Source organism: Triturus cristatus, chromosome 12 (genome assembly GCF_964204655.1).
Source record: "Triturus cristatus chromosome 12, aTriCri1.1, whole genome shotgun sequence".
NCBI lineage: Eukaryota > Metazoa > Chordata > Amphibia > Caudata > Salamandridae > Triturus > Triturus cristatus.
In genome coordinates this window covers 731,451,160-731,479,045 of record NC_140595.1, presented here as the reverse complement: position 1 = coordinate 731,479,045, position 27,886 = coordinate 731,451,160, and the positions used below count along the sequence as shown (strand labels likewise).

Sequence of the window (27,886 nt, the reverse complement as noted above, 5' to 3'; positions counted from 1 at the left end):
ATTGTCTGGCTGCACAGTGACAACTTAAGTTAATCTGTCATCTCCCTGCAACCATTATTCTTCTAGGCACTGTTGAAGTTTCATGCGGAGTCTTGCATTTGTTACTACAGCGATGCAGGAGTCCATCGACCACAGAAGTAATAAACTCTGGTGGACTATTGGCTTTGGTGACTTTCCAAGATCACTCTAAGAAATCCACCTTTTCTGCGTGGTTACCCCAGATTTGTCGCCTCGTGATGCACCTTAAAGTTTATCTAGATTTAGAACACTGTGGACTTCAGCCCTGCTATCCAGTAGTAAAGTGTCACTGCTCCCCCTTTTGACATGGTTGAAGTGGCATCATTCTAATTGGCTTATTTAACTTGCCTATAGTTCCCTAGTATATGGTACAGTGTACCCAGGGCCTGGAAGTTCATGCCACTAGAGGACTGCAGCATCTATTGTGCCATCCAATACACTGGCAGTGCAGAAACTGCTTCAGGTGTACAATTGTAGCCTGCTTGTAGTAGTGTAAAAACTGCAATTTGACCTGCCCAAATAGACCCTTTTGACAGGCAAAACATCCAATTTAAATATTTTTTTTTTTTTTGAAAACCTTTATTTCAAAATTCAGGACACAGCTATTCAGCCGACAGCCCGGAGGTTCGGCAGCATTGAGAGTTGGATACAGTGACGTGTCCCCAATACAGTTCAAAGAGTAATGCAAAGGTCCAATTTTTAGTAAATACAGAAAAAACTCACAACAAACCCCAGCAAGGCAAGGACATTGAAAGCCCATGGCGAAAGCCCCCAGGGGAGGCCGGACCCCACTCATCTACTAGTTACAAGACTGTGTACGGAGGAAGAAGGGGGACAGCAGAGGCCCAAAACGGTTCCTAGAACCCAACTGCGCTGGAAAGTAGGTCAGGGGGAAAGCTGTTCCTCGGGAGGTTCCAGATCCGGGGCAAGACATATTCCCCCCCTGTATTGGTTCCACCGCCCCCAGATGGCATGCCACTTCCGGGGGCGACCTCTAGAGCAGTAGACCGTCTTCTCCCTAAACATGCTCCAGTCCATGTTCTCCTTCCACGCGGTCAGGGTAGGGGGCCCCGAGGAGCCCCACAATCGCGCGATGTCCCTTTAAGCAACCATGTTACCCAGAGTCACCCATTGGGTCTGCGCCTCATCGAGGTCAGTGGGCCCCCAGACGTTCAGGAGGCAACACCGCGCCTCCGGCTGTAGCGCAGTGCCCGTCACCTCCCCCATAACTGCCTGGACTCTCCTCCAGAACTCCACAATGACACAACATTCCCAGATGATGTGCAGGAAAGTACCCACCATACCACATCCCCTTCTGCACAGGCCGTCCTCCGAGAATCCCATGTGGACCAGCCGTGGCCCCGTCACATACACCCGGTGCAGTATTTTAAGCTGCACCAGCCTCAGACGCGACGGGATCGCAACCTCCTTAGGAGAAGAAACCACTGACTGCCAGTCCTCATTATCCAATTCAAGGCCATCCCTAGTCCACTGTTCTCTCAGCCCCAAAAGCATATCTGCCCGGACATTAATCAACTTCTTATATATGAGCGAGATCGTGCTCTCGGGCATATGACCATCAAGGACTCGGTCCTCAAGGGGAGAGGACTCCGGCACCTTCTCACCCTCCACGAGGACTGATCGGAGGGCGTGACGCAGCTGGATATACCTGAAGTACTCTGAGGGCCCTAGCTCATACTCAGTCTGCAACTCTTCGAAGGACTTCACCCTCCCCTTATGCAGCACATCTCCCACCTTGGATATACCTATCAGGTCCCACTTATCAAAGCCCTTCGTAGGCCAGAGCCTTCCCAATCTTTCCGATTCAAACAATGGGGTAGCGAGGGTGAGCCTATCCCTCCAGCCCAACGAGTCAGTCGCCATCTTCCATACACGCATCGCCACACCTGTGGGCCCCGTGAGGGACGAGTCTAAGGACCGCGAATACAACGCCCTGTAGTAGTTGCCGCCACCTATCCATGGCATACCCAGGGCTGAGGGCAGGGCCATAAAACCCATGGTTGATCGCGCTCAGCTGCGTGGCCCAATAGTACCGTCGGATGTCTGGGAGCGCAATGCCCCCATCGTACCATGGGAGCGTCAACTTTGAAATAGCTATTCGCGGCCGCCCATCCCACAGCAACGTCCGTTGGAGGCCTTCGACCTCCCGAAAGTATTTGGCCGGTACCCAGTCCAAGGTGTTCTGGAGGGCGTAGAGGAAGCGGGGAAGAGACATCATTTTGAACAGGGCCGCACGCCCAACCAGGGAGAGCGGCAGCCTCCGCCAACCTTCAACATCTCGCCTCAAGCGTGCCAAGGGGGGGAGCAGATTCTTCTAATAGCGCACAGCAGGATCCATGGATATAAAAATCCCCAAATACACGAAGCCCTGCTGGGCGACCTGTATCGAACATGTTCTAGGGATCGGTGGGACCTCGCCACTAAGAACGTACAAGTACGATTTGCCCCAATTAATCACAAGCCCCGAGTTCCTACCGAACGATGCGAGTACATCACAGACCACTATAAGTGACTTCTTAGGTGAGGCAAGATACAGCAGGATATCATCGGCATAAAGCGAAATACGGTCCTCGTGATCAGGCGACCACCGAAGGCCCCGTATATCCGGGTGCCAACGTATCCACGCAGCCAACGGTTCAAGGGCGAGGGCGAACAACAGAGGCGACAGGGGGCAACCCTGCCGAGTACCCCTACCAAGCTGAAACTGAGTAGATGCCCGACCATTCACCACAACATTCGCTAGTGGCCCCTCGTACAGCAACCGAACCAAACTCACAAAACCGCGACCGAAACCAAACTTGGCCAGCACGGCCCATAAGTATGCCCACTCCACCGTGTCAAAGGCCATCGTGGCATCAAGAGATGCCACAATAGCCGGCTCACGCAGCGTGCCCGCCCTGGCGATGACGCCATGAAGACGCCTAAGGTTTAATGCTGTGTTTCGGTGCGGGATGAAGCCAGATTGATCCGGGTGGACCAAATCGCCAAGTACCCTGATCAAACGGGTAGCCAGGAGTTTGGCCAGAATTTTCGGCTCAGCGTTGAGGAGTGAAATGGGCCGGTAGGAGGCGCACCTATCTCGGGGTTTACCCTCTTTATGTATGGCCACGATCGGCGCCAGCCGCTGATCCAACGGAAGGATCCCATCCCCCCGCGCCTCCAAAAACATGGCGCGCAGGTGAGGGGCGACCCTATCCGGGAACAGTTTGTACAGGTCGATCGGCAGTCCATTCGGTCCAGAGGCCTTACCCGAGTTTAAAGCGCGAATCGCCCCCGCCACCTCGTCAACCGTTATGTCACCATCCAAATCGTCTCTATCTATGTCAGAAAGGCAGGGCAACTCGATATCACGGAGGAGATCAGACGAGTCCTCGAGCGGCCTGTCCGACACCGAGGAATAAACCCTACGAAAATACTCCGCGAAACACTTCACAATCCCCTCAGGTTCCACAATCGCCTCTCCCCACTCTCCCGTCAACTCTGGCACCACTCTATTGACCCGTTCTTTCCTGTCCAACCACGCCAGGAGTTTCCCTGCCTTATCACCAACGTCATACAGGCGGCCCTGTTGTTCCCTACTGAGGGTCTTAGCGGCGTTCGTCACCAGGTCCCTATACTCCGCCTGCTTCAAGCAAAGGTCATGCAGTGAGGACTCTGTAACCTCCTCCTCCATAGCCCCCTCAAGGGCCGCGATCTCCTCCTCCACTTGCCGCACCTCGCCATCCCTCCGATTCTTGGCAGCCACCACCAGGGAGAGGGCTTCCCCCCAAAGGACGGTCTTAAAAGCTTCCCACAGCGACACCGCCGAGTCCACGGTTCCCAGATTGTCCTTAAAGTAATTATCTACCTTCTTTACCAGGGCGCTGCGCATCTTGGGGTCTCGGAAATACCATGGGTTGATGGGGGCCACCCTCCCTCCTCCCTCCCGACCTAGATCCAGCCGGATCCACACTGGCGAATGGTCAGAGATACCGCGTGCCATGTGCCTCGCCTCGGATATCAACGAGGCATGCGCGGCCAGAGTGAGCAGGTAAACTATCCTGGAGAGGCTACCATGCGCCCCGGAGTGAAACGTGTATTGACTCTGTGTGGGGTGCCGGAGCCTCCAGCAGTCTATCAGACCAAACGTATCCAGGAAGTCTGGAAGCCATTTCTGAGCCCCCCCTGTGTCCCTGGGCGGGTATCTATCCAACAGTCCGGAGCCCACAGCGTTGAAATCCCCTCCCACTACCAGCATTCCCCCCGGGAGAGTGAGCAAAGCCCTGCCCAGTTCAGCAAATGTGGAGGCCTGCAGGGCCGGCGGGACATAAACCGAAACCAAAACCAAAGTCCTTCCTTCCCACCGCCCCGCCACCGCCACGAACCTCCCCCTGTCGTCAACAATGGTGGAGTCCACCTCAAAAGGCAACGATGCTCTAACGAGGATGCCCACACCCCGGGACCCAGAAGAGAATCCCGAGTGTGCAATGAATTTATACCCCTTCCTATTCAGGGCATAGCACGTATTACCTATGAGATGAGTTTCCTGCAGCAGGACAACATCTGGCATTGAGCGTTTCAAAAATTGCAAAACAATCCCCCTCTTGATGCGATCCCCCAAACCATTAACATTCCAGCTTATAACACTTAAGCCTCTACCCCCCATCCTCAAACGGAAAGAGGCCCACCCCACACCCGAGGAGCCACCATGGAACAGCCCTGAGGATAATCATCATGCCTTGCAAAAATAAACCCCCCAACAACAAACTCAAAATCCCAAAAACTCCCCCCCACCCTGCACCCCTGCTGCAGCTTACAAAGCCCCCCCAACTTGCAGTGTGCCTGTCGCCCTACAAAAACAAAAAATCTACAAAAAGTACCCTAAGGGAGGAAAAGAGCACCCCTCGCCCTCCCGCAACCCTCCACAGTTACTGCACTCTGTTCAAATCTTCAAGGATGGTCAAATCAAGTCAGGCCGGCTCTGGGATATCAGCCCTGTCCATCCCGGCCACTGTCTCCATGCTCGGCTGTGTCGTCCCCCGTCCGTCGCCGGGGCAAAGCGTCCAGCCATTCGTCGGCCATAACAGGAAAGTCAAAAAAGAATGTCCGATCTTCATGCACCACCCGTAGTCTGGCAGGGAAAAGCATGGCATACTTCAGATCCAGTTCCCGAAGTCTCCGCTTCACCCCCAGGAAGCTCTGTCTCTGTCTCTGCACCTGCTGGGTGAAATCCGGATAAAAATTCACCGACGCATTCTGGAAGGGGACTGGGCCCGTCACCCTCGAAGCTTGCAGGATAGCGTCCCGATCTCGAAAATGAAAGAGCCGGGCGACAATCGGCCACGGCGGGGCACCCGCCTTGGGCCGCCCGCCCGGCACCCTATGGGCCCTTTCCACCGCAAAAAACTTTCCAAGGCCCTTAGGCTTCAAATGATTGAGGACCAAATCCTCCACCAGCAGGTCCGCCGAAGCCGCATCCGAGGACTCCGGGACCCCGATGACGCGCACGTTGTTGCGCCTGGCCCGGCTCTCGAAGTCCTCCAGCTGGCGGGCGGCTAGGTCACTCTCGGCCCTCAACTTCCGAACCTCGGTCTGCAGATCCGCTACATCATCAGTGAGACCCGTGGTCTTGTGGTCCAGGTTCTTAACGCGTTCGTTCGTCTTGCCCAGGTCCGAGCGGATCAGATTGACATCCACCAGGATGGCATCCACCTTATGCGCCAGGGCCTCGAACTGTCTCCCCATCGAGGACTGCATCCCGTCGAGCGCGCCCATGACATCCTGTAGGGAGAGCTCCGGTGTCCCAGGCGAGTCCTCCTTCTGGGCATCCGGCGCCTGGCTCGATCCACTCGGCGATGCTTTCAGGAGGGCGTAGCGGTCCATACTGTTGACTTGGGAATACGTTCCCCGCCTGGTGGACTTAGTCTTCAGCCGATCCCCTTCTGCTTTGCCCGACATAATGGACTCCAGGCAGTCCAATGCAGTTAAGACTGTTCCCTCTCAGAGAGAGGAATAAGGAGTGAGCAGGCCTGCCGTGTGCTGCCAGAGTAGCCCGCCGAGCGTCCTTGGGGTAATAAAGCCACCCAGAGCTCTACAGTGTCCGGGCAGACAAAGGGAACGAAACCGAAAGTGAAAGAGCGAGGACCTCCGTCCGACAGTTCACACCTCGCCAGGCCGTTGTTGATCCACTAGGAGTCGGGCATCCTGCCAACTCTAGCCCCTGGCATCCCCGGGAGTTAGGCCGCAATCTTCCGCCAGTCGTAAGTCCGGTTCCCGATGGGCGATCCGACCGTGGGTAGCATCAATCGCCTCCCTGACAACTCAGCAACACGGTGCCATGCATACCATCAGGATTAGAGACAGGATAGTCGACGGAGGGCGCGAGGGTCTCGGGAGCTCTAAGCTCACGCGGCCATCTTGGTCAAGCGCTAGGCTCCTCCCCCCCCAATTTAAATATTAAAAGTCACCTCCAAGTAGATCTTGTAGCCCACAAGACAGAGTGCATGGTATTTGAAAGTAGGACATTCTTACAGCAACTAGCAACCAAAATCTATCCCCACTGTGGCAGGCCTAGCTGTCCTATGTCAAAAACTAGAGTACAGATTAAAATACCAATACTGTATCTCGGGAATGGAACCCGCTAGAAGAAGAAAAAAAAGTTATTTAATGGTTATTCAAAATCCAATTCAATGACGAAGTCACATTTTCAATCAATGTAAAGAAAAAGTACCTTTCATACAGTTTCCCTGCCTGCGGTTCCTGGATACTACTATGCAATGGTTCTCAAGCATCTCCCAGCCAGTAATTAACCTTGAATAGATGGGAATGCCTCCCAGGGCAAAAATAGGCTGACCTGAAGTGGCAGAGTTGACTCTACCGAACTCAGCAGAATATGTGGTGGCTGGGAGTATCCGTTTTAATACTCAAGTGTCAAACCTGCTTGAGTTTCATATCCTGCTCGACAGGTCTGCTAGGTTCATATGTAACACTTGAGGCAAACTAGAAAGGGGAGAGAACATTATGCTAGAACAGTTCTTATAAATCCACTGTCTGTTTGCAGAAGTATGCTGCGTTTGTCCTACCAGACTCTTGTCTTTTGGCCGGTTGTGGGTATAGTGGCTGCCTCAAACTGGATGTCATTGTTGGATGTGGGAGGACACTAGGATGACCATAGTACACTACCCTCCCCCCGACACACACACACACCCCATACAGTCCAGTGCCCACATTTAGAGTGGCCATAGACTTTGGCCATGTTAAAAATGCCCAAAGTGGGTAGACTTGGTCCTGGGTTCTTTTAGACCATTGGTTAAGATGAGCCCAGGAATCATTCCCACACACTAGCTAGTTCCAGGTATAAACTGGTACCTTCAGGCACCCACTTCAGAACAGCTTCTGGACCTGCAGAAGATCAGAAGAGGACTGGCCCTGCTACCTCTGGTACAAGACAAAGGAGTGACCAAAAGGTCATGAGGCTGACCTCCTTTTGAAGCTACAGGGACCCAAGAAGCTACAAGAGGCTTTTTTCCTGGAAGAACCCAGATGACCAGTGGCAACTGGACTTGGACTGGACCCGGTTGCTGGCCTCTGCCTTACACAATGTGAGCCTCTTTCAGTGTTTCACCCGAGGTCCTGGGGAACTTCAGAAGTGGTCTCTAGTGGGGAACTGAGACTTAAAGGACTAAGTCAGACGGTACATTCTTTGACCAGGACAAACCTGGTTGGTGTACCCGACCCGCGCTCCATTGTGGTCAGCCTCAAATTGCACCTAAGTCGCGGTCAACGGCAATCGTTGACTATGATTGGCAATTTGTGCTTTTTGGCGTTATTTTTACTTAAAAGTTTACAAAATTCGTATCTCCAGTCCCCCTTGCTGGATGTTGGTGCTTATTTTGTTTATTAAACTTTAATCAATTTTTTGAATTTGGGTTTCAGATTTGTATTGTTTTGCACTAAACTTTATTACTGTTTGGATACTACGTAAATACAATACACATTGCTGTAAATTAAGCCTGTCTACTCTGTCTCATAGCAACCGGCGGATGAGCTCAGATTAAATTAGGGGACTTGAAGGTTCAGTCTGACAAGGGTCATGTATATTCCTTGAGGTGGGTAGTTACTCACCCCAAATAATAATCCAATTTCTTACACATGCATTTCTACCAAAATAATGACACTGTCCTTCAAAAGAAACTTTTGTTGCATCTAGAATCGATCCCAAATAAAACTAGATTTGAACTGGTGTTTTGGTCCACGTTTGACTGTTGGTCTGCAGACTCAGGAGAAGTAGGGACATTGTGACTTGAAGGTCTTTTTTAATTTGGGTGGGTTGCTGGCTTTGAGAAGCTAGTCATCCATATATATATACACACAGGTATACATAGATCTCTTTACAAACCATTGTTACTAAATGTGTAGCCTAATTTAAGTAAAAGAAGACTACAATCTCCACAATTCAATAGTTTGTTACAAGGAAGCTATGGACCAAGAACATGGTGTCCAATATACAAGGAGAAAACTACCTATAAACAAGCACTGTCAGAGACAGTACGCCTTGCCCCTACAGTGAGTGTGCCAAGCTGTTGGCTTTGACGATCTCTGCCTCTAAAATAGTACTAAAAAAAAAAAAGATTTTTTTTTTTTTTTTTTTTAAAGTCATAGAAAAAAGCATTTCCAAGTAAAAGAGCAAAAGCAAACACATTTGTATGGTACATAAAAACTATCCATTTAATTCAATGTTTTCAATCTATATAAACATCATAGTTTAGTTTTAAATAGGTTTTATTCAGGAAACTTTGAACAGAATTTAAAAACAAAGAAGAACCAGAACGTAAAGGGAAATGCCTGCCAAGGCCTTAATTTGTTCCTTTGTGGTAACCCCGGTTCAAATATATGGGCCTCAAGAATTATTGTGGCAAGTAAACCTTCTGCCTCAGATGCCAGCTATATGAGTGCAGCAGCTAGCTATCCTCAATGCCACAACCGTCTGTGTGCCAAAGCATGCACTTTCATGGAATGTGTAGTATGCAAGGGATAAAATAAATACAACCCTTAAAGTCTGCTCTTCAGCCACACTGCAGCACAAATATCCCTGATGCTATCCTTTTACAGGCAAGCTGGGAGGGGTGAGGATGCTTCGGCTCTACAGATAGTCGCCTGCCACTCCGAAATCCCTTCTTTGCATATTGGATACAGTAGCTGGCCATGAATGACACAAAAGCTATCGTCTGGCACCTAGAAATTGACGGCTCGCAAATTGCCATAGATAGAAAAAGAATCAAACTCTGAAAGGTAAAATAAAAAAGTTACAGGTTGGCAGGAGGCGTGGGGGGCGTTTTTTGTTTATAGCCTTAGATGTGGATTGGCCTGACAGAAGCCATTTTAAAACCAGGTCTTTGGATCCTCCTAACGTATGAACATATTCCCCCCAAGAATCTGAACCCGAAGAAGACATGCACAATTTTATACTACGATCACATGTTATGCACTTATTTTACAGCTGAGAGTGTTTAATTTTAAGACTGCACTCTCTCTAGAGTTTCTCTTTTGCGCCAGACAAGGAACTTTTCCAAATGCATGTTCTTGAGTTCATGAACAGAACCAAAGCAGAATGTTCTCTATTTATTATCATTCTGGTGACATGCACAGGAGATGTATGTGCCAGTGCTGTTAGCATGCTTGAAGCCCCCTTTCATACCTCACCTGTTTGTGGACATGGATGTCAGATTGATCTGGGGGTCCACCTGTAGTGTACCAGCCGAGGAACTCCATCTCCTTGAAGACTTGCTTGACTGTAAAGTATAAAATGGAGTAAAACAATAAAAGGAAATAGTCAATTTTAAAGTTATGTCACAGCTCCTTCTACAAACCATGCAGAAGCCCCTGCCCGACTACTCACTTTGTTTCCGCTGGGGCAGAAACAAATAAAGGATTGTTTGCTTATTCTAACACTGATACTTCCTATGGTGGTGAGCACTTACCCATCTGGTACGGATACTATTACAGATCTGGTCATACCCTTAAAACACCCATTTTTCTGGATTGTTTGTCAATATGCTTTTGGACCCTCCCCCAATAGCACGCAACCACAAAGGTGTTACAGGATAAAGAAATTCCCTTTAGTTCGATAACTCAGCAGAAACCAACTCTTGGACCGCTAACTACTACAATATGTGTTCATTTAAAAACAGATTAGGATGGGTAGAAAGCAGTCTTTAAATTTACAATGCTCCTGCTTAGAGTATTAAACCCTCTCTCTACTGCTGGCTTATGATCAAAAACCCGCTCGTCACACCTTGACTGTTTTCTCCAGGTGCACTAGCTTCCCTATACGGAGCCAGTTAGAAGTGGGCACCAGTCTTCATCCTCCTTTCAACCTCACTACGAAGCCAATTTGGCAATGGGCAGTAATCCATATGACCCAAAATTATGGTATTATGTGATCAAAAACTGCAGGTTATTTCCCCAATTCCACAGAGTTTCATTCCTTTTTACCACCTGGTCTAAACAGGTAAATTTGGCTGGGGGCTGCAGCAAAGTGTGCATGTGTGTATATGTGTGAGCAGGGGGGTGCGAAGGCTGTTAGAGCAGGCTCAGGGGCGGTTGGGGGAAGCACTTTATGCTTTCCTTTGCTGTTGAAGGGAATTGTGTGGGGACAAGGCTGTGTCTATGCCGTCTGCTTGCCCTGCATCCCCATTGGTTTAACTGAGTGTGGCTTCACAGATGGTAAAACTGATGTTTGCCCTGCACTCCTATTTAGGGTGTGAGAGCGCGTAGCCTCTCAGAACTGTCAAGCATGGCACCACCTAAAAGAAACCACTCCAGCCTACTTGTTAGGAGGGCCATAGTGTTTTGTTTGAATATCAGTCTCTTTGAAATATTAGAATACTGGCTAGAAGCAAACACCATTCTTGCTACTGCACTTCTCTCCGATTGTTAAAGCCTCCGTAAATTAGGTAGTTCCAGATACCCTTTCTTTGGGGTCACAGTAATCCCATTTGGTGCACAGTGTTTTACAGCTACCCTTGGAGCATGCATTCCTTATTCACACGGGTAGTTCTCAGTTTGATCCTCTCTAATGTCCATCAAACAACCACCTTTCCTAATTGCATTATTCACCACCCTTTTTTGAACCATGCTTTTTACCATGCACAATCGTTTTGCTTACTCATCCACTTCTTGCAAATATCAAATACTGCACATTAGTGGCACTATCCTGTTTCTCATACTTACACTGCTCCTCTTTGGTGTAGTAATATTCTTTGTTGATCACAATCTTGTCCTGCACCGTGCTGAAGAGAAGCTCAAAAGAATTCATTACTTCAATGTTGCGTCCCTCCTGTTTTCCAATAAGGGCTCCTATTACTGTGGGGATAGAAAAGGAAGGATTTGGAGGTGAGAGGGAAAGGGGCGAAAGCACCAAGGTTACCAGAAATATGCTCAGCAGTGACAACAAATGGGCATCCAAAGCGCACCCTCTTTCCATTGGAGTGACTACGGTCTTCGTATAACAGGTCATGAGGAGCTGTATCGTGGTGGCATATTTTGTAGACCAGGGCAGGGGCCTGTAAAAGGTCTCCCTCCTACCAAGGTTGGCTCAGTCTCCTATAACCGGGGTCCCATGCCATTATCATATCTGGGACATGTATGAAGACTGCCTGTTCTGGATATGGAGCTTGCATGACTTGACCCGGTTATGAGAAGACTGGTGACTACTGGAGTCCACTGCACTCTACTTATAAGAGCTGTCCGAGATGGTGGGCACCATAGAACAGGAATGGTGTTTTTTGTAAGTGCCAGTCTATTTACGTACACATTACTGTTCTCTCTTCCTGAAACTAGGTAAGCCTGAAGCGATATTCAGGTCACTCTCCTTTGAAATGGCCTGGCCTCTCCTGCCAGAGTGAAGCTCACTCTTCCATCCCCTTTTTCTTTTCATGACTATGCTATGGTTTGCAAGAAGAGACCATTAAATGTCCCTGTGAGCTAACCTAAACAGGTCCCAAGAACAGGGACATCATAATGATTTTGGGAGTCCTGGGCCAAACCGATTTTAGGATCCCTGTTCCCAACACCTTTGGATTTATGACCCATCTTAAGGTAAAACACGCCCATTGATCATATCTTAAAAGTTGAACATCAGTATAAGAAAAAAAACAAATGATCAACGGCTTATTTAAAATCAACACCGGTACTCTTTGACATCCCTCCTTTTCTCAAGTTGTCCTTTGATTGCCTTGATCCACCTACAGCACACAGATTGGCTTGGAAGAGGACTAAGGGGCAGCCCTGTATGAGGCTGTGATATATTTGAAAACATTCTATGATCAAAAGAGTTATAGGTAGTTACTACAGCTTGACGATTCAAATAAATTAATGAGGGGCTCTGTCCTGACCAAATAAGGGACAACTTTGAAAGGTGGAGCCCTGGGCCAGAACTCACGATGCCCATGCCTTAAAACGTCTCTGTTCAGAGGGAGAGGCCAGCAGAAATCCCATAAATTCAGGCCACAAAGCTTAAGAATGTTTACTCAAAACAGGAGTAATTTAGTCATTTAAAAAGTGCAGCCATCTCTAACTGGAAGGCCTGGCCATGGACAAATATAAATACTCCTCTCCTTAGTCATTCCTTACACCACTCTTCAATGAACAAATTCCGCACAATTTTATTATTTCTTTGACCCAGGATCAGTACTTAAATTATGCAAGCGAACAGAGTGAAACCTTAACTAAAAAAATAAAATATTAAAAGACCCTAAAATCATTAGATCCTAACGTCTGCCAAGTATTGCGTCATTTATAATTATGTAAAATGCTGTGTGAGAATAGGAGGAACCTAGCCTTAGAGAAACATTCTCCCTACATGTTCTGTTTCAGATCCCACATTCTAGGGGATGCAGATTCATTTATAGCTACAAAATAAGTCAGGAGGAAAGCCTTCCGATAGTGATTAGCTGTACCCTGCATTTTAACAGTTTGAAGGAGGATTGGGAATTCTGAACCTACAGATGTTTTAATACATTAAACTGTTCCAGGTTGTACTCAATGGCTTGGATCATGCCAGTGCTGGTGTTGAAAAAGCATACACTAGCATGCCTCATTTTCTGAGCTTTGTTTATTTCCCAGCGGGGCCCATTTGGTGAGCATGGGGCCACAGGGTAACCAAGATCTCCTACTATTGTAACCAGTTATGGGTGGATTACAATTATCCTGCAAATGATGGTTTTCAAATCTTTTCTTGGCATTTCTTGTAGTTGGATGGAGGTGTAGTTTCAACATAGACTTAGCTGTACAGTGATTAACAGGGTATGGAGGGTGTTGCCATGTGAGGGGGCATGATTGGGGTGAGGTTTACAGAATGTGGTAGATCTACCAGGCTTGACTAGACTATCCACTTTTAGATTGCCTTAATCACATCTATGGTGCTGGTTAAAATGGTCATTACAGGCCTTGAAAAATCTACTCATTATGGAGAGTCAGATTTTATCAGGTCGAACAATTTTTAAAGCCTACTTGTCCTTTCTGGCGAGTGAGCTTGAGCAGACCGATAGGTGTCTGTTAATTCAGAAAGTGAATGAGCAATAAAGATGTATTTAAATCTTATGTTAATCTTGTCACATTCGTCCTATATTCTAAAGCAGATCACATGCCAAGTTATGTCGTCTTACAAAATGTGGCTTAGTCAGTCCTGGAGATAGGCGTTTACTTTTCTTTTTCGAACTGTAAAGTTAGAGGATTTTGTAAAGTGAACTGACTGACAAGAGAGTATACAATAAAAGGCTATATGATGTCAGTTTTATCTTAAATGTGTAGCAAAAAGGAAGACGGGGGACTAGGAGCTCATGAAGGTCCAGTGCCCGTGCTCCAAAAATCATATATTCCAAAAAGGCGGTCACTGTTCCCAATAGGAAGGACGACTCCAGGTGCTAGACAGATTGCAAGGGACAGTCAACAAGACTGTTTCTTGTTGCCCTCACACATCCCTCGGGATGTCATGCTTCGTCATCGGGCAGGTTCTCCTCGTCGGACCGGCGATGCAATGCCCAACGGGTCCCCGAAAGAGCCCTTTAGTAAAGATCTTTTAATTTTTCTCGCCTTTTGATGAGCGGGAGTGTCCTAGTGGGGTGGTGAGTGATGTGTGTAAAAAAGTGAGTTAAACGGGATAGGGGATATCAAACTAGTTTAAACATTTAGATTCCCTTGTCAGATTAAAAGACCTGGTAGGTTGGTGCTACTGTGGGGGTAGCAATGTCCCCTTGTAGCTAAATCTCATTTCTGTAGTGAGGTAAAAAAAAAAAATAAAAAAAAAATAACACCACGGCTCAACATGTTTCGTGCCCCTATTGGTCAAAAAGATCCTTGGCGCTTCTTCAGGACCAAAACCGAGGGACGGTGGTAAACCGACCCCACGTGTAATCTTAGGGTGAGTGGTACCCCTTTAATAGGGTGGTACCGACTCATGACTAAGGTCACTGGTTGTCCGACCTAGAGAACAAGAAAAAATAAGGAAAGAAACTAAGACACAGAAGAACAATGTTAAGTTGTTTCTGGCAGAAGATCTCCTTATTGACCAGAAGGTCCCTTAGCGTGGACCACTGTGTGTGTCTGGAGCTGGAGTAGTCACCAGACGTAAAGACAGGAACGTCTACAACATAACACAAACACAATTTTTACTGTAATCAGAATGTGTCATCACTTGATAATGTTTCATAACATTCATCAGTTATTAATTGTTCATTATTCTCAGTACTATAGTCATGTTTCAGGGTGCCGTATATAGGACAAGATACACTCACCGTATGGCCCGTGGGTAATCGTTAGTACATTCAGTGCGAGGTGGCATGCTAATGTTGCTACATGAATCATTGATTCACTTAAAATATTAGAGGTATTATAGTCTTACCCAGTGTGATTGTAATCGAATCTCATGGGTTAATGCAGAGCGATACGCACTGTAGTGGAATAGGATTTAATGACAGACAAGAAATTCATGTTAAAATAAAATAATAGGTTTTTGGTAGCGCGGGCGGTGGTAACTGATGACACGTCGCCCATGCGTTGCGGTTAACATTAGGAGTTCTACTCGGGGTTCGATGTGTGCGCGTCTCGAGGCACCTACCCTCGCCCCTGAATACCAGAGTGGTAGCGGTGCAGGAGATTGGCGCAGGCTATGTAGTTTCTGTTGCATGCTGTACTTTTAGGTTGTTCCGACACGGGGCTATTGCGCACGACTCATCGCCATCGTGTAGTTTTCAAGTTAATGTGAGTTCTTCAAAAAGACTATGTGCTGATAGTAGTTGCTTCGTAAGACATACGTTAATTTGATATATTTATCCTCTAATGCGGACGATATGCCGGATAGTGCAGTGAATGGATATCTTGACCGGGGTGGTCTAATTATAGAGGGTGTGGAGTGATAGTGGCTACCTCTTGTCTGAGGATGTTTACCCACTTCACTGAATTAAAACACTCCGCAGAGGATGTAACATGGACTGTTCTAGAGGCCAGTCCATCATGAAGTGCTACCACATAATTCAGAAGGGAACAACACTGGGTGTTTCGCCTTCAAACGCACAGGAGTGGACTGAACTGTAACCAGCTTGTGTCCACCTCAGTCTCTCACCACTAGTTTGTTCTAATATAGACTCTGGGATTCCAAAAGAAAAACGAAAACACCGTTTTTTTTTTTTTAACATTTTCAAGAGTACCTCCCTTACTAAAATGAACCCACCAGTGCAAGTCAGTCCTAACCCCTAGGAGTCGGACAACTGCTACCTATGTAGGGAGCCGATTATATGAGCAATACACTGCTGTGACTTGTACAGGTATCCATATTGCACGTGCCAAATGCCCCCTACGCATCAATTAATTTAGGCATATACCTCCCTCACAAAAATAAACCCACAGGTGTAAGGCAGTCCTCACCCCAGTGAGTCTGACAATTGCCACCAAAATAAGGAGCCCAGTATATAAGCAATACACCGCTGTGACCTATACAGGTATCCATATTGCACATGTCTAACATGACCCCAATGTATCAATGAATTAAGGCTTATACTCAGACAAGAGGGAGCCACCAATACGCTACACCCGCTATAATTAGACCACTCTGGTCAAGATATCCATTGACTGCAATATCGGGCACATCGGCAGCATGAGATTATACATATCAAATGAACATAAGTTTTACAAAGCATCTACTATCAGCACATTGTATCTGAAGAACTCACATTAATTTGTCCGCTGCAAGATGGGTGGCGAGTCATGCGCAATAGCCCTGTGTCGAGAAGTACGGCAGCTGACAGAAAATACATAGCTAGCGCCGGTCTCCCACACGGCCACCACTCGGTTATACAGGGACAAGTGTATGTGCCACGAGAAGCGCACTCATCGAAATCGTGAGTAGAACTCACAAAGTTAACCACAACGCATGGGATAGGTGTTGTAAGTTACCGCCGCCCGCGCTAGCAAAAACATACGTGTTTTAGCATTAATTTCTGGGCTGTCATCAAATCCTAGTCCGTGATTGAGTGTATCACTTTACATTAACCTATGAGATTTGATTACAATCACAACTAGATAAGACTATAGTACCTCTAATATTTTAAGTCCTACAATGATTTATGTGGCAATATTAGCATGCCACACAGCACTGAATGTACTAACGATTACCCACAGGGCATGTGTTGAGTGTACCCTGTCCTGTGTATGGCACCCTGAAACATGACGATACTACCGGGAATAATGAACAATTAATAACTGATGAATGTTTTGACACATTATCAAATGATGACGCCATACTGATTATAGTAACAATTGTGTTTGTGTTGTTATGTTGTGTTGTAGACATACCCGTCTACGTCTGGTGATTACTCCAGCTCCAGACACACACAGTGGTCTACGCTAAGGGACCTTCTGGTCAATAAGGAGGCCTTATGCCAGAAACAACTTCAACATTGTTGTACTTGGTCTTCGTTTCTTTCCTTCTTTTTTCACGTGGGCTTGGATTACTCCCATCCCTCAGTTTTGGTCCTGAAGAAGCACCAAGGATCGTTTTGACCAGTTTTGTTTACCTGACCACAGACCCCACATTTAGGTACAAGGGGAAAATGCTACTCCCACAGTGGCACCACCCTAACAGGTTTTTTAATCCGACAGAGGAATCTATACATTAAAACTAGTTTTATATATCCCCTAGCCAGTTTTACCTAATGTGTTTTACACACATCACTCACCAAACCACTAGGACACTCTCACACTCATCAAAAGGCAAGAAAAACTAAAAGATCTCCACTAAAGTGACCCTTCGGGGGACCCGTAGGGCATTGCAGCACCGAGCCGACGATGATGAAGCATGAGATCCCTAGGGATGTGTGTGGGCAACAAGAAAAAGACATATCTTCTTGACTGTTACTTACAATCTGTCTAGCACCTAGAGTCCTCCTTCCTATCCCCATTAGGAGCAGGGACCCCGTTTTTGGTATATAAGTTTTATCTTAAACACACATTTCAATAGTTTGTAAATGGACTGCACAAATATTGAAAAAATAAGCAGTTAAGAAAGCACATTATTTTGGTAATTATGAAGTGCGAGGGAAGCAAATATTTTAACAGATTAAAACAAATCAGAGCACTTTACATGGTGATGAGCAAATCATAAATATTTTCTGAAGCACGCTTTCCACACATTATCGTTTGTATGCTATTTGGTTTTATCTGTAAAACTGTATGTCAGTGGGAAGGTTTATAGCCATTTCAAGAAAATATGCTGTCTGTAAATGACAGTGCAGTAGCACATCATGCTTTAGTAATATGTGCATTAAAAAGTGGGTTTGTTTTTAAAAATGAACTGAGAAACATCCCTGCCCCCACAAAGCCAATGCTATTAGAAAACTAACAGGCAAGTCAGAGATCATGTGTAATCTATATGTGGGCTAGATTCTTATTATACATGGAGAAAACATTTAGCCTAATAAATTAAACAAACATGTTTATACAGCAGGCATGCTGATTTCACATACTTGAAGATGCTCTCCTGTTCTAATGAAACAAAAGGCAAGTCATGGAAATATAAGATCAGCTTATTGGTTAAAACGTATTACAGTTAGGTCAAGTAGATTATTCAGGTCACTAAACCTGTAGGCCTGGTAACATCTAATGGTTTTGAGAGGCTTGCATCCTCATGGGACTGCATCTCCTGTGCAGCTACGAGAGTCCTGACATTTTTAACTCACTTCTGGAGTACTGTTAAGCTTGGGGGTGGCTTAGTCAATAAATTAGGATGGAGCATATCCAAGCATGCGATTACATGCAGCAGCCTTGGACAGTAGCAGACTTGGGCACTCCGGCAAGGCCTGCATTTGTCAACCAAATATCTATCTCTATTTTCCTATGCTTGGTCTAATTAAAGGGATATTTTTAGGATGTAATTTCAACAAGCTATCAAGGAAACAATGCTTTCAGCTCACTCCCCAGAAACATTTAAAATCCAGATACCATTTAGTTTGGTAGGAAGAAAATTAACATGCACAATTAAGTCTTGACATTAAATATACTTTGGAATTTATGTTATGTTCTCAATCCCAAAATCTTACACTCCATGCCCATCCTCTGGTACAATATTTCTCATTAAAACATAAATGGGGAGGATGTCTTTTCTATTTAGCTCATACCTTGCATGGGGCGCCCCTCCTGGGATCGTATACGGATCCAGTGGTCTGAGATGTTGAGAATAACCAAAGGGTGCAGTGCCACAGAGACACTGCCGGTGACGCCCGAGGCCATGACGGTGGGAAGAACTGAACAGAAAAAGAAGAGAATAAAAAATAACATAAGAATTGAAGCTCCAGGAAAATCTGTCACCACAGGCTTCTGCTTGAGAATGAAAAGTGAGAAATGTATCAGTGAAGAAGGTTCCCTTCACACACACGTTCCTCTTGGTTCGTCCTATAAAAATCCTACTACATACATACTGTTATGAAGCTTGTCTTTTCCGGATACGCCTTTGTTTGAGTTGCATATGCCAATCAATCAAAAGCAAAAATTATGCTTAATTTGACGCCAATTTACTTTGTTTTAGAATGTTTTGCAATATGATAATTATGGTTTGCAATACATTAATCAAGCTTACGTGAATATATTCACAGTATTTAATCCAAATGCTAACGGTTTTCTTTTAGTATTCATTTTCAAAAGTTTCTAGAAGGTTGACAATTTTTTGACTTGTTTACAGTGGTTATTCAGAAGAACATAGTGTCATAATGAAAATAAGAGGAAGGGAAACAGGTCACTTTCTGTTAATTGTCTATGCCAAGAGTTTGTGACAACTAACTAAGGTTGAAGAAAAAAAAAATGGCCTCCTCCGAGTCTTCATTTTAGTTTCATGTTTTAGCTTGACATCTTTTCAAATAGTGTTTTTTTACATGCTTTGCACTTACACGACACTGTACTGAGAAATGATTATACATGCAGCACATTTCTTAGTATTGTCACATGTTATTCGTACACCCTGCCCAAGGCTAGGCACATAGAATGCGCATTACCCTTGAATTTATGTTGTCCGGTTGGAGACAGCTATAGGCTTCTAGACTAACCATCACATTGGCGACAGTGCGACTAGAACTGTGCTTTTAGGATATAAACAAGCCTCTGCGCCACATTTGGCTGGAATTATCCTGGAACGAGAAGCACTGTGATCGAGATGCAGCCTTGCTGACTCTGACCTCTTTCCTGCAAAGGACGGTAGGCTGCTCTACAACAGACCAGCTTCCTCCTACATCATGCACAAGTATGGGGGGGGGGGGTAAGGTTATCCCAATGGATCTGGCAGAGGGTACTTCCACTATGCTCTCTCTATGGGTTTCTCTCTATGGGTAGTGTTAGGTGCGAGTGTTAGGTGCGAGTAGAATTATGTAATCACAAAATAACACTCATGATTGAACAGTTTCTCTTTTTCACAATTTGAATTATGTTGGTTACAATACTTGGTTTAATCTGCCTAACAATTGCAGCGCACGCCTTTTATACAAGATTACAATGGTTTCTTTCACACAAAAAAACCATTTGCATCGTTCTGGTGTTTAGCTTGGGCATTTAAAAGTAAACCATGAAAGGGTAGATCAGTTTCCACTATTTCTTTGGGGAATAAGAGTGGTTGTTTTCAAAGTTGCCAAGATCCTCTGGTGCAGTGGTCAGGTTAGGGGTTCGGTGGGGAGCTGAGACCTACCTAGGAATTGGCCCAACAGTCCCCATATTCTTTAGTTTATGTTGACCAGATTCACATTCCTACTTAATTTGAAAGAACCGTATAACAGCTGCTGCCACTTGGTCTTCATTGTAGTGACAATTTACATAGTGTGCACTTGACTAGGATTTTGATTGAAAATAAAACGAATGTATCCTTCGTGTTCTGTAGTGTTATTCCTTAATGCCAAGCAAGGTTTGGGAGTTCCATTAATTATAAAGTCACAGGAATACATGGTTATAGGATACACATCTTGCTCAAATAGGGCTGGTTGGGTTATGGAATGGCTGCAGTAGGACTGGTTTTCTGAGTCAGGCTGGCACATTGACAGAGTCCCTAGTGCCAAGGGGTCTAGAAAACAGACGTTAGTGTCTCTAGAGAATGTATCAAATAAAGCCCAGGAAACTGCATAGCAAGCCTCTGCCGGAGTGCACGGAACAAGTAGTAACAGTAAAGGATTCTCCAACACGGAGCTAAGGTGGCGAGCATCAGTGATGCATGCCTCCCTCTAAGACAAGTGTAAAAGGACAGCAGTGAACCTTTTCTCAGTCAGCACAAGTCAAATACAAGCAGCAGCAGATGCTTCATGACACAAAATGGTTGTTAGAGGATAAAGTTTGAGATTCTTTTATATAAAACGTGGCACAGCACCAAGTTGTCGAACAAGAACCTCTCATCGCTATAGATTTGGTAACAGGCTTCTAGAGATCCAACCTGATAAATCCTATTGGTTGGAGTAACTGTGTGTGAGTTGCACCTCTGTCATAACAAAACCATATTGGCACAGTTTTCAACTGCAAAGCAACTTGGTATGGTCTCCACTCAAAATCATGGGAAATTCTAGATCTCACTTGTCGAAATTTGCAGTTGGTTAGTGGGTGAGAACATTTTCTGTCAGCCTGCTCAAGTTCCTTTTCATTCTGTTGTAGGAGTACAGTTTCTGACTCCACTTGGGTGCAAGTCTCTTCATTAGCAACATATTGAAATTCTCCCTTCACAAATGTTCTTACAAATATACATTTTTGTTCCTTTCTTTTGTACTAGATAGAACTGTTTTAGCTAAGACAGTAAAAAGGGTTGTTCAAACTATCGTTGGTGAGATGACACGGATTAGATTAGAAGTGAATGCAACCAAAGTCATCTAACAGAAAACCAAACAGATAAACATAGCAATACCCTGGTAGCCACATTTACAGAAAAACTATAAGAAAAATAGATGTTTGGCAGAGACCTCAGACGTTGAGCCTGAACAGCAGGAGCTTTAAAAATATGCCAAAACACAATTTTGTGGCGATTAAACATTGCTTTAACTCCCTTCCTTCTCATTTATCATTTCATTCTCCCTACCTGATCAGTAGGGTTTCTGTTATGGATGTGGAGCTGGTGCAGGCCCATTCTGGAGGTGGTTGACAACATGGACCGTATTACAGAGGTGCTCTGGGGGCGCACCCCCAGGGCACGTTGGCATTATAGAAGGGGGCGCAGATGCTTGTGCATCCCTTTCTATAATACCAATAGCTCTGGCGCATTTAAAGCGCCAGCGCCACCTTCAGAGGGTGTTCCCTCATTTTCCTAGGAAACTGCCCTACGCAAATGAGGGAATTAATTTGACTCTGCGCCCGCGCCATATTACAGACGCAGAGTCAGACAAGCCCTCACAAGGCACACTAACAGTGCGCCATTTAAAAGGTGGCGCACTGTCAGTGCGCCCCGAGAGCAGCCCTCTGCAGGGGGCAAAAGGGCCAACAGACATCCCCTTTGAAAGTGAAGGTGGGTGCCGCCTGCACAGTGAAAACAGGGCAGCTGCTCCGTGTTTTCACATGAATGCGCTGCCCCCAGAACAGCGCGAGGTCGCAGCTGCCCTGGAGGCAGTGCATACACCATTACGGGCGCATTATCATTGTTTGCTTACAATATATAGCGGTTGTCCAAAAAAATGGACACTTAAAAAATATACTGTGTTATAGTAACAGTTTGCAGTATATGAGTTACATGACATAACCCATATTTAACTCGCGGTTTGTGTCAAGTAAATCATGCACTGCAAACTGATAGTATCACACAGTACCAACATGACGCAACACTGCTCATATTTAACTCGTGGTTTATGTCACGTAAATCATACACTGCAAACTGTTACTATCACACAGTATATTTCTTAAGTGTCCGTTTTTTTGGACAACCGCTATATATTGTAAGCAAACCGCCATAAGGTTAAATAAAACAAAACATCACTAATAGTACATGCACAGGCTCATAAACGGCCTCGATATAACCAACAGACAAACATCTCCGGTCTTTGCCGGATGATAAAGACCCATGCTTTCCTAAAACAGAACCCAGTTTACACGCACGCTCACATAGTCTAGTATGAGCACCGCGTATAGGTTCCTCACGTATAGTTATCAAAAGTTGTGATGAAAGGCCCATACTTTGCTAGAACAAAACAAAGTTTACACGCGCGCTCACATAAACCAGTATGAGCACCGCGTGAAACCACCTCGTGTATAATTAAGTGCTACTAAAGATGCAACAAAGTAGCCGTATACGCTCCCACTAACATCTAATATACACATTTCAGGCATCTACTTACGTTCGTTATCCTATTGCAAAGTGCACAGTGAGCACATTTCGAACGATGGCTAAAGGCAGTCGCAGCTGATCACATGGCTATTCAAGCCAATTATTCGTTGCTATCTCACTACGTACTCGTTTCACGTCCGTGCCCCGGAAGTTTGCCGCTCCACAACAACTTTGCTACTTTGTCATTGATACTCCAGTGTGAGCGTGTCTGGCTAAACTTCACCACAATCAACTTTATTAAATTACTCCGTGTCAAACATCACATCACGTCGGTTTACCTGCCAAACTCGAGCTGTTATTTCCCAATGAATATTTCCAAAAGGACAATTAGACATATACTACATTGTCAAATTGAGCCTGCAAATGAAACCTTATTCTATAAATGAATATTACAATTCTATTCCATTATTTAAGGATCAGGAAATGAATTTGATTTTTACAATCTGGAAATTAACATCAATTTGAGGAAATAAGCACTACCTTTCGCTGTCTTTTTCACGCTGAAATGCGCGCGCAAAAAAAGTTTGTCATGCCTTTTAATGGAGTTAGGCCATATCATTGATATTGGGTGTGTTCTTTTATAGTGATCACGGACTTCTCAACAATCTGCGTACATTCCAGAGTACAGTACATTATTAGTGAGTAAATAATTTGAGTTGTGGTTTCGACTTAATGACAGACACTTGTGGGTGCGTACAATACACAAGTGTGTGCGTCTGATGATTTATTCGAATTTTAAATTATCTGTCCAAAAGCTTTTGATTATATTAGGTGGATTTGACTTTTGGGTTCTTTTCTTGACACGGGTCTCTTGTTGTGGCTCTTCCCTGAAATTCTTTGTATTCTTGCTTGGTGGTTGGTATCTTTCTTCTCTTTCCAGCTCATGTTGCTTACAGATACTTTTGTATTTTGAACCATCGTTTTATGAAAATACTGCACATAATTGAATATGTAAATGCCTTTGTCCAAGAGTATTGAGTAGAGATATTTATTCTACTTATAAAAGTATAAAAGAATCTTGGCATGTTTGGGAAATTTTATGTTTGTGTTTTGACCTGTATGTCTTGTCATTTATTGTTGTTTGACTGTATTTATTTTTGCAGCCCCGAGGAAGCCCTATTCAGGGTGAAAAGCGTCGGCTGCACCTGCACTGCATTATGCTTTGCACACATGACTTGCTAAAGATAGCAATAGCAAGCAGACAAGAGTTACTTCAGGGTGTGGTAGTGGAACAGCGACGCAAACACAGCAGAGCACTGTCAAATCTGTGTCCGTTCTAGAAACAAGTGACATTTACTTAGAGGACAGTATGGAATCAAACCCTCGCAATCACTCCATGTCTTAGTCCACACCATGTATATGCTATGCTCCACCTATGCCCATCTTATATCCACCAGTCCCCTGGCCTCCCCTATGGCCCCACCCTGATGGCATCAATGGAGCCCTTGGCACACCACAGATTATACTTTTTGGACCCAGGGAAAATGTTTGTGAGTACCCATGGGGCACAGCATCACTAAACATCTTTGCCAAAGCCAATAGGTCCAGAAGGCGAGACCTAGTGGCTTGGCCAATACTTGATTAGAGTTTTAAAACATGCCTGAATAAAGTGATTCCCACCACCATTTTCCTCACAAAAATGCAGAAAACTGGCAACACAGGCAGATTAGACTACCGTAATTACCTTCTTTGGGAAGCGTCCAACAAATCATTTCTTAAACTGTAACAAATACAGAATTTATCACCTATATTTGTGTTTCCCAGATGTGGTCATATTTCATCATACCTGACAAAATTACACTCGTTTATATAAGAAAAAGAATACTGCTAAAAGTATCTGCCTTACTAATCTGGCACTTTATCAATGCAGACCACACTACCTGCAGAAAATGTAAATTCGGTTTGGAATGGCCTTAGTTTAACTGAATACTGCCATTTCATAGAATACCACCAGATTGAGTCAATTTGAAACTGTTCGTTATAAAAAGGTGTCCTCTTTCGTATGCACACAATTAAGTGCATTTATAACTGCACTCCCATGTGTCATGTTGGTATGCATTTAATAGAAGACTCCTTTTTTAATCAATTTAGTCCTACTTGTATGGCTTTCTAGTCTGATTTCAGTGCACTTGCTTGCCGTGCTAGAATATAGACATTTAACTATAATATTACTAACTGAACATGTGCCATCTATTCCAATTTTCTGTTCTATCTTTGTCTACCTCCCAGTCTGTTGGTCAGTCCACCCGTCTGTCAGTCTTAGTCCACCCGCCTGACACTGCCAGTCAGTCTACCCGCCTGACACTGCCAGTCAGTCTACCCACTTACCTATGTAGTCATCTGTCAGTCTGTCTACCTGTGCAGCTGCACAGCTGGTACACATTGGTTGGAGTGATACTTTGAGCTATTGCCATTGGTTAGACTTATTGCAAGCAGTCTCCCACCACCTTTTTGTGCGGTTCATGTACCACCCCAAGTGGCATGGATATGCCCAGATGTGGGTTCCATCCTCACTGTGTCACTGGAACCAAGCTGTCCCTGGCTGATGAGCCCATAACTAGGGTGAAACGGGTCTTGGGTTGCTTGTATTCCGGTAGGACCTGACTGGGCAGTTCAGGCCATGGGAAACAAGGTCAGGACTGATTTAATTACGGCTGGTTCCAAACTCAGGTAGTAGGGTGAGCAAAGGAATGATGGGTGGAGTGTTAACCCGAGCGATTGCCACTGGTTAGATTTAACCTTAGGATGAGATGGATTCTCATCGCAAGGTGACGGGAAGCTTGCAAGCAGCTTCCCATCACCTTATGTGTGTTTCAGCTTCCATAATGACAGAACAAAACATGTATTTCAAAACCCAAATAACTGGCATCAGTAGTCAGATCTATTGCTAGGACCAGAACACCCAATGAGTAACAGATGAGTTTTATTATGACAACATAACAAATCAGTTGACATACCTGTATGGACCTGAATTTCACATGGTTGAATACCAGCAGACCCACCTAGCCTACCTAGGTGGAGATATTTAGTACCATTAAACTGGTAGATCAAAATATAAAAATATATATATTATAACCAAGTCTTTTACAGAGTCGCTCCTTAGCAGTAATGATCATGCTTAATGGAATCAGCCCAATATCGAACCTTTTAGTTTTTAGGAACATTTTGAAGTCTTCTTTTTTTTTTTATCTTGCCTTTTCTGATGCAACTGTTTTTCTTTCCTTTCCAACTAATGCCCCTGGTTCACCGGTAGAACTTGTGTACCTCTTCCTCATAGGTACACACTCTGTTTTCTTTCCCTCTTGGGGTCTAGAAGGTTCTAGAAGTATTTTATTGCGATATGAATTTAAGATTTGCATTTTTATTCAAAATGTTCCCATTTTCTTTTCAGCTTTGCAGAACCCTATGTCATTTCCTGGTGTAGGACTAAACATTTGTAATTGTTAAATTCACATTATCACGGTGCTGCAAAACTGTTCTCAACTTTTTAAAGAAAAGGTTTTGTTTATTGTAGACAGGTTAATAGTAACCACTCCATATTGCACCAACACAACTAATTTCTCCTATAGAAGAATCCACAAGCAACAGAAAAACAAGTAACATGTATTTTATATCCAGGTCAGTGAAAAGAAATGTGGCCCAATAAGACGTTTAGAGCAACTGTACTAATAAAAACTCAGTCACATTTATTACTACAGTGCGCAGGACAAATTCGAATGGATTACCACACTACAGCAAAACTAATATGAGTAAAACAAGATTTACAACATTGTAACATTGCATGTAACAATTTACAAGGAAACAAGTCTTAGTCAATGTGATTTTACCATATTGCACTGTCAACCCCTTGCATCCTGGTTTTAGTTAAATATCTTGTTAAAACAAGGACATGTGTAAAAAATGTCATGCCTTATACCATACATGCAAAGTATAATATGGGGGAGGGGCACCATGACTCACTAGAAATATCGCCTTGCGCGAGTCCTAGCACGTGTGCCCCTACATTAATCAACGGTAATAAAATAGAATATAATGCATACTGAGCATCTGCACAGACACACACACCTCCCACCCCCATGCCTATATACATACATACATGTTGGTTAGAAACAAGCGTATATCTATTTTGGACTTTGCAAAGAGTTGCACATCACATTTGGCTACCTGAGGGATATCTCGAGAAGGGACACAATGCAAGAAGCAAAGGTAAGCACAAATCACTCATGCTCTCTGACCTACAATATCAGTCTCTACAAAAGCTGCCTCCATCTGCTGGTGGCCAGTGTCCTGAACCATGCACCTTTGTACTGACCAGTGGCGGCTGGTGACATTTGAAAGTGGTGAGGCGTAAAATTATCGCAGTACTGCACTGAGGCGAGTGAGCGAGCCTAAACAACCTACGGGGGGTTCGGGGGTTCTCCCCCGAGAAAATTTTGAAAAGATTGTGAATAAATGTAGCATTTTCAAGCAAATATGAGGAAGCAGGAAGGTTAATAATGCAATACAGTCTCTTTCTAAATGTTATCACTCTCAAAAAGTGCTTTTCTTCCATGTAATGTCCCTTTGATGGGAAGAGGAGGTTTCTAAGGTGGGAGTATCTAGCAAGTTACTCTACTCGGGCTCCCTCTGTGCGAGCCTTCAGGGAGAAAGCCTCTTCATTACTACCTCCACCTGACCCCCGACTCTGCAGTGCACTCCGTTACAGGCTTGATTATCCACTTTTCTACCACCCCTCTACATTACACCTTATCTCACAGCTGACCTTGGGCCCCAGCCCCATATCATTCACTTTCATTATTCCCAGTAAAAAACAATAGTAAAGTCACCTTCAAACTTGAAACATTGAATATAGCAGTAAATGTTATTAGCATGCATGCTAAAGTATGCTCCACAGTTGTCCTAATCACCTGACTATTAATTAAATAAACAAAAACAGAAAGGCCATGACAGGGCCGGCTTTAGTGCTGGTGCAAAAGTCTTTCTGACCTCTTTCTCTGTAGATAACTTAACAACCACCCTCCACCAGTGCCCCTCATCTCTCCG

General features: G+C 44.9%; 1 protein-coding gene across 1 annotated transcript in view; it reads right to left on the bottom strand.

Moving 5' to 3' along the window:
* Positions 1 to 27,886, bottom strand: part of COPS6 (COP9 signalosome subunit 6) — a 105,918-nt gene that overhangs the window by 71,171 nt on the left and 6,861 nt on the right. The window contains exons 2-4 of the mRNA XM_085638510.1: positions 18,690 to 18,815; positions 11,251 to 11,382; positions 9,721 to 9,809 (exon numbers count right to left, since the gene is read on the bottom strand). Of these exons, the coding sequence (XP_085494636.1) occupies positions 9,721 to 9,809; positions 11,251 to 11,382; positions 18,690 to 18,815 (347 nt within the window). The remainder of the gene's footprint in view (positions 1 to 9,720; positions 9,810 to 11,250; positions 11,383 to 18,689; positions 18,816 to 27,886) is intronic.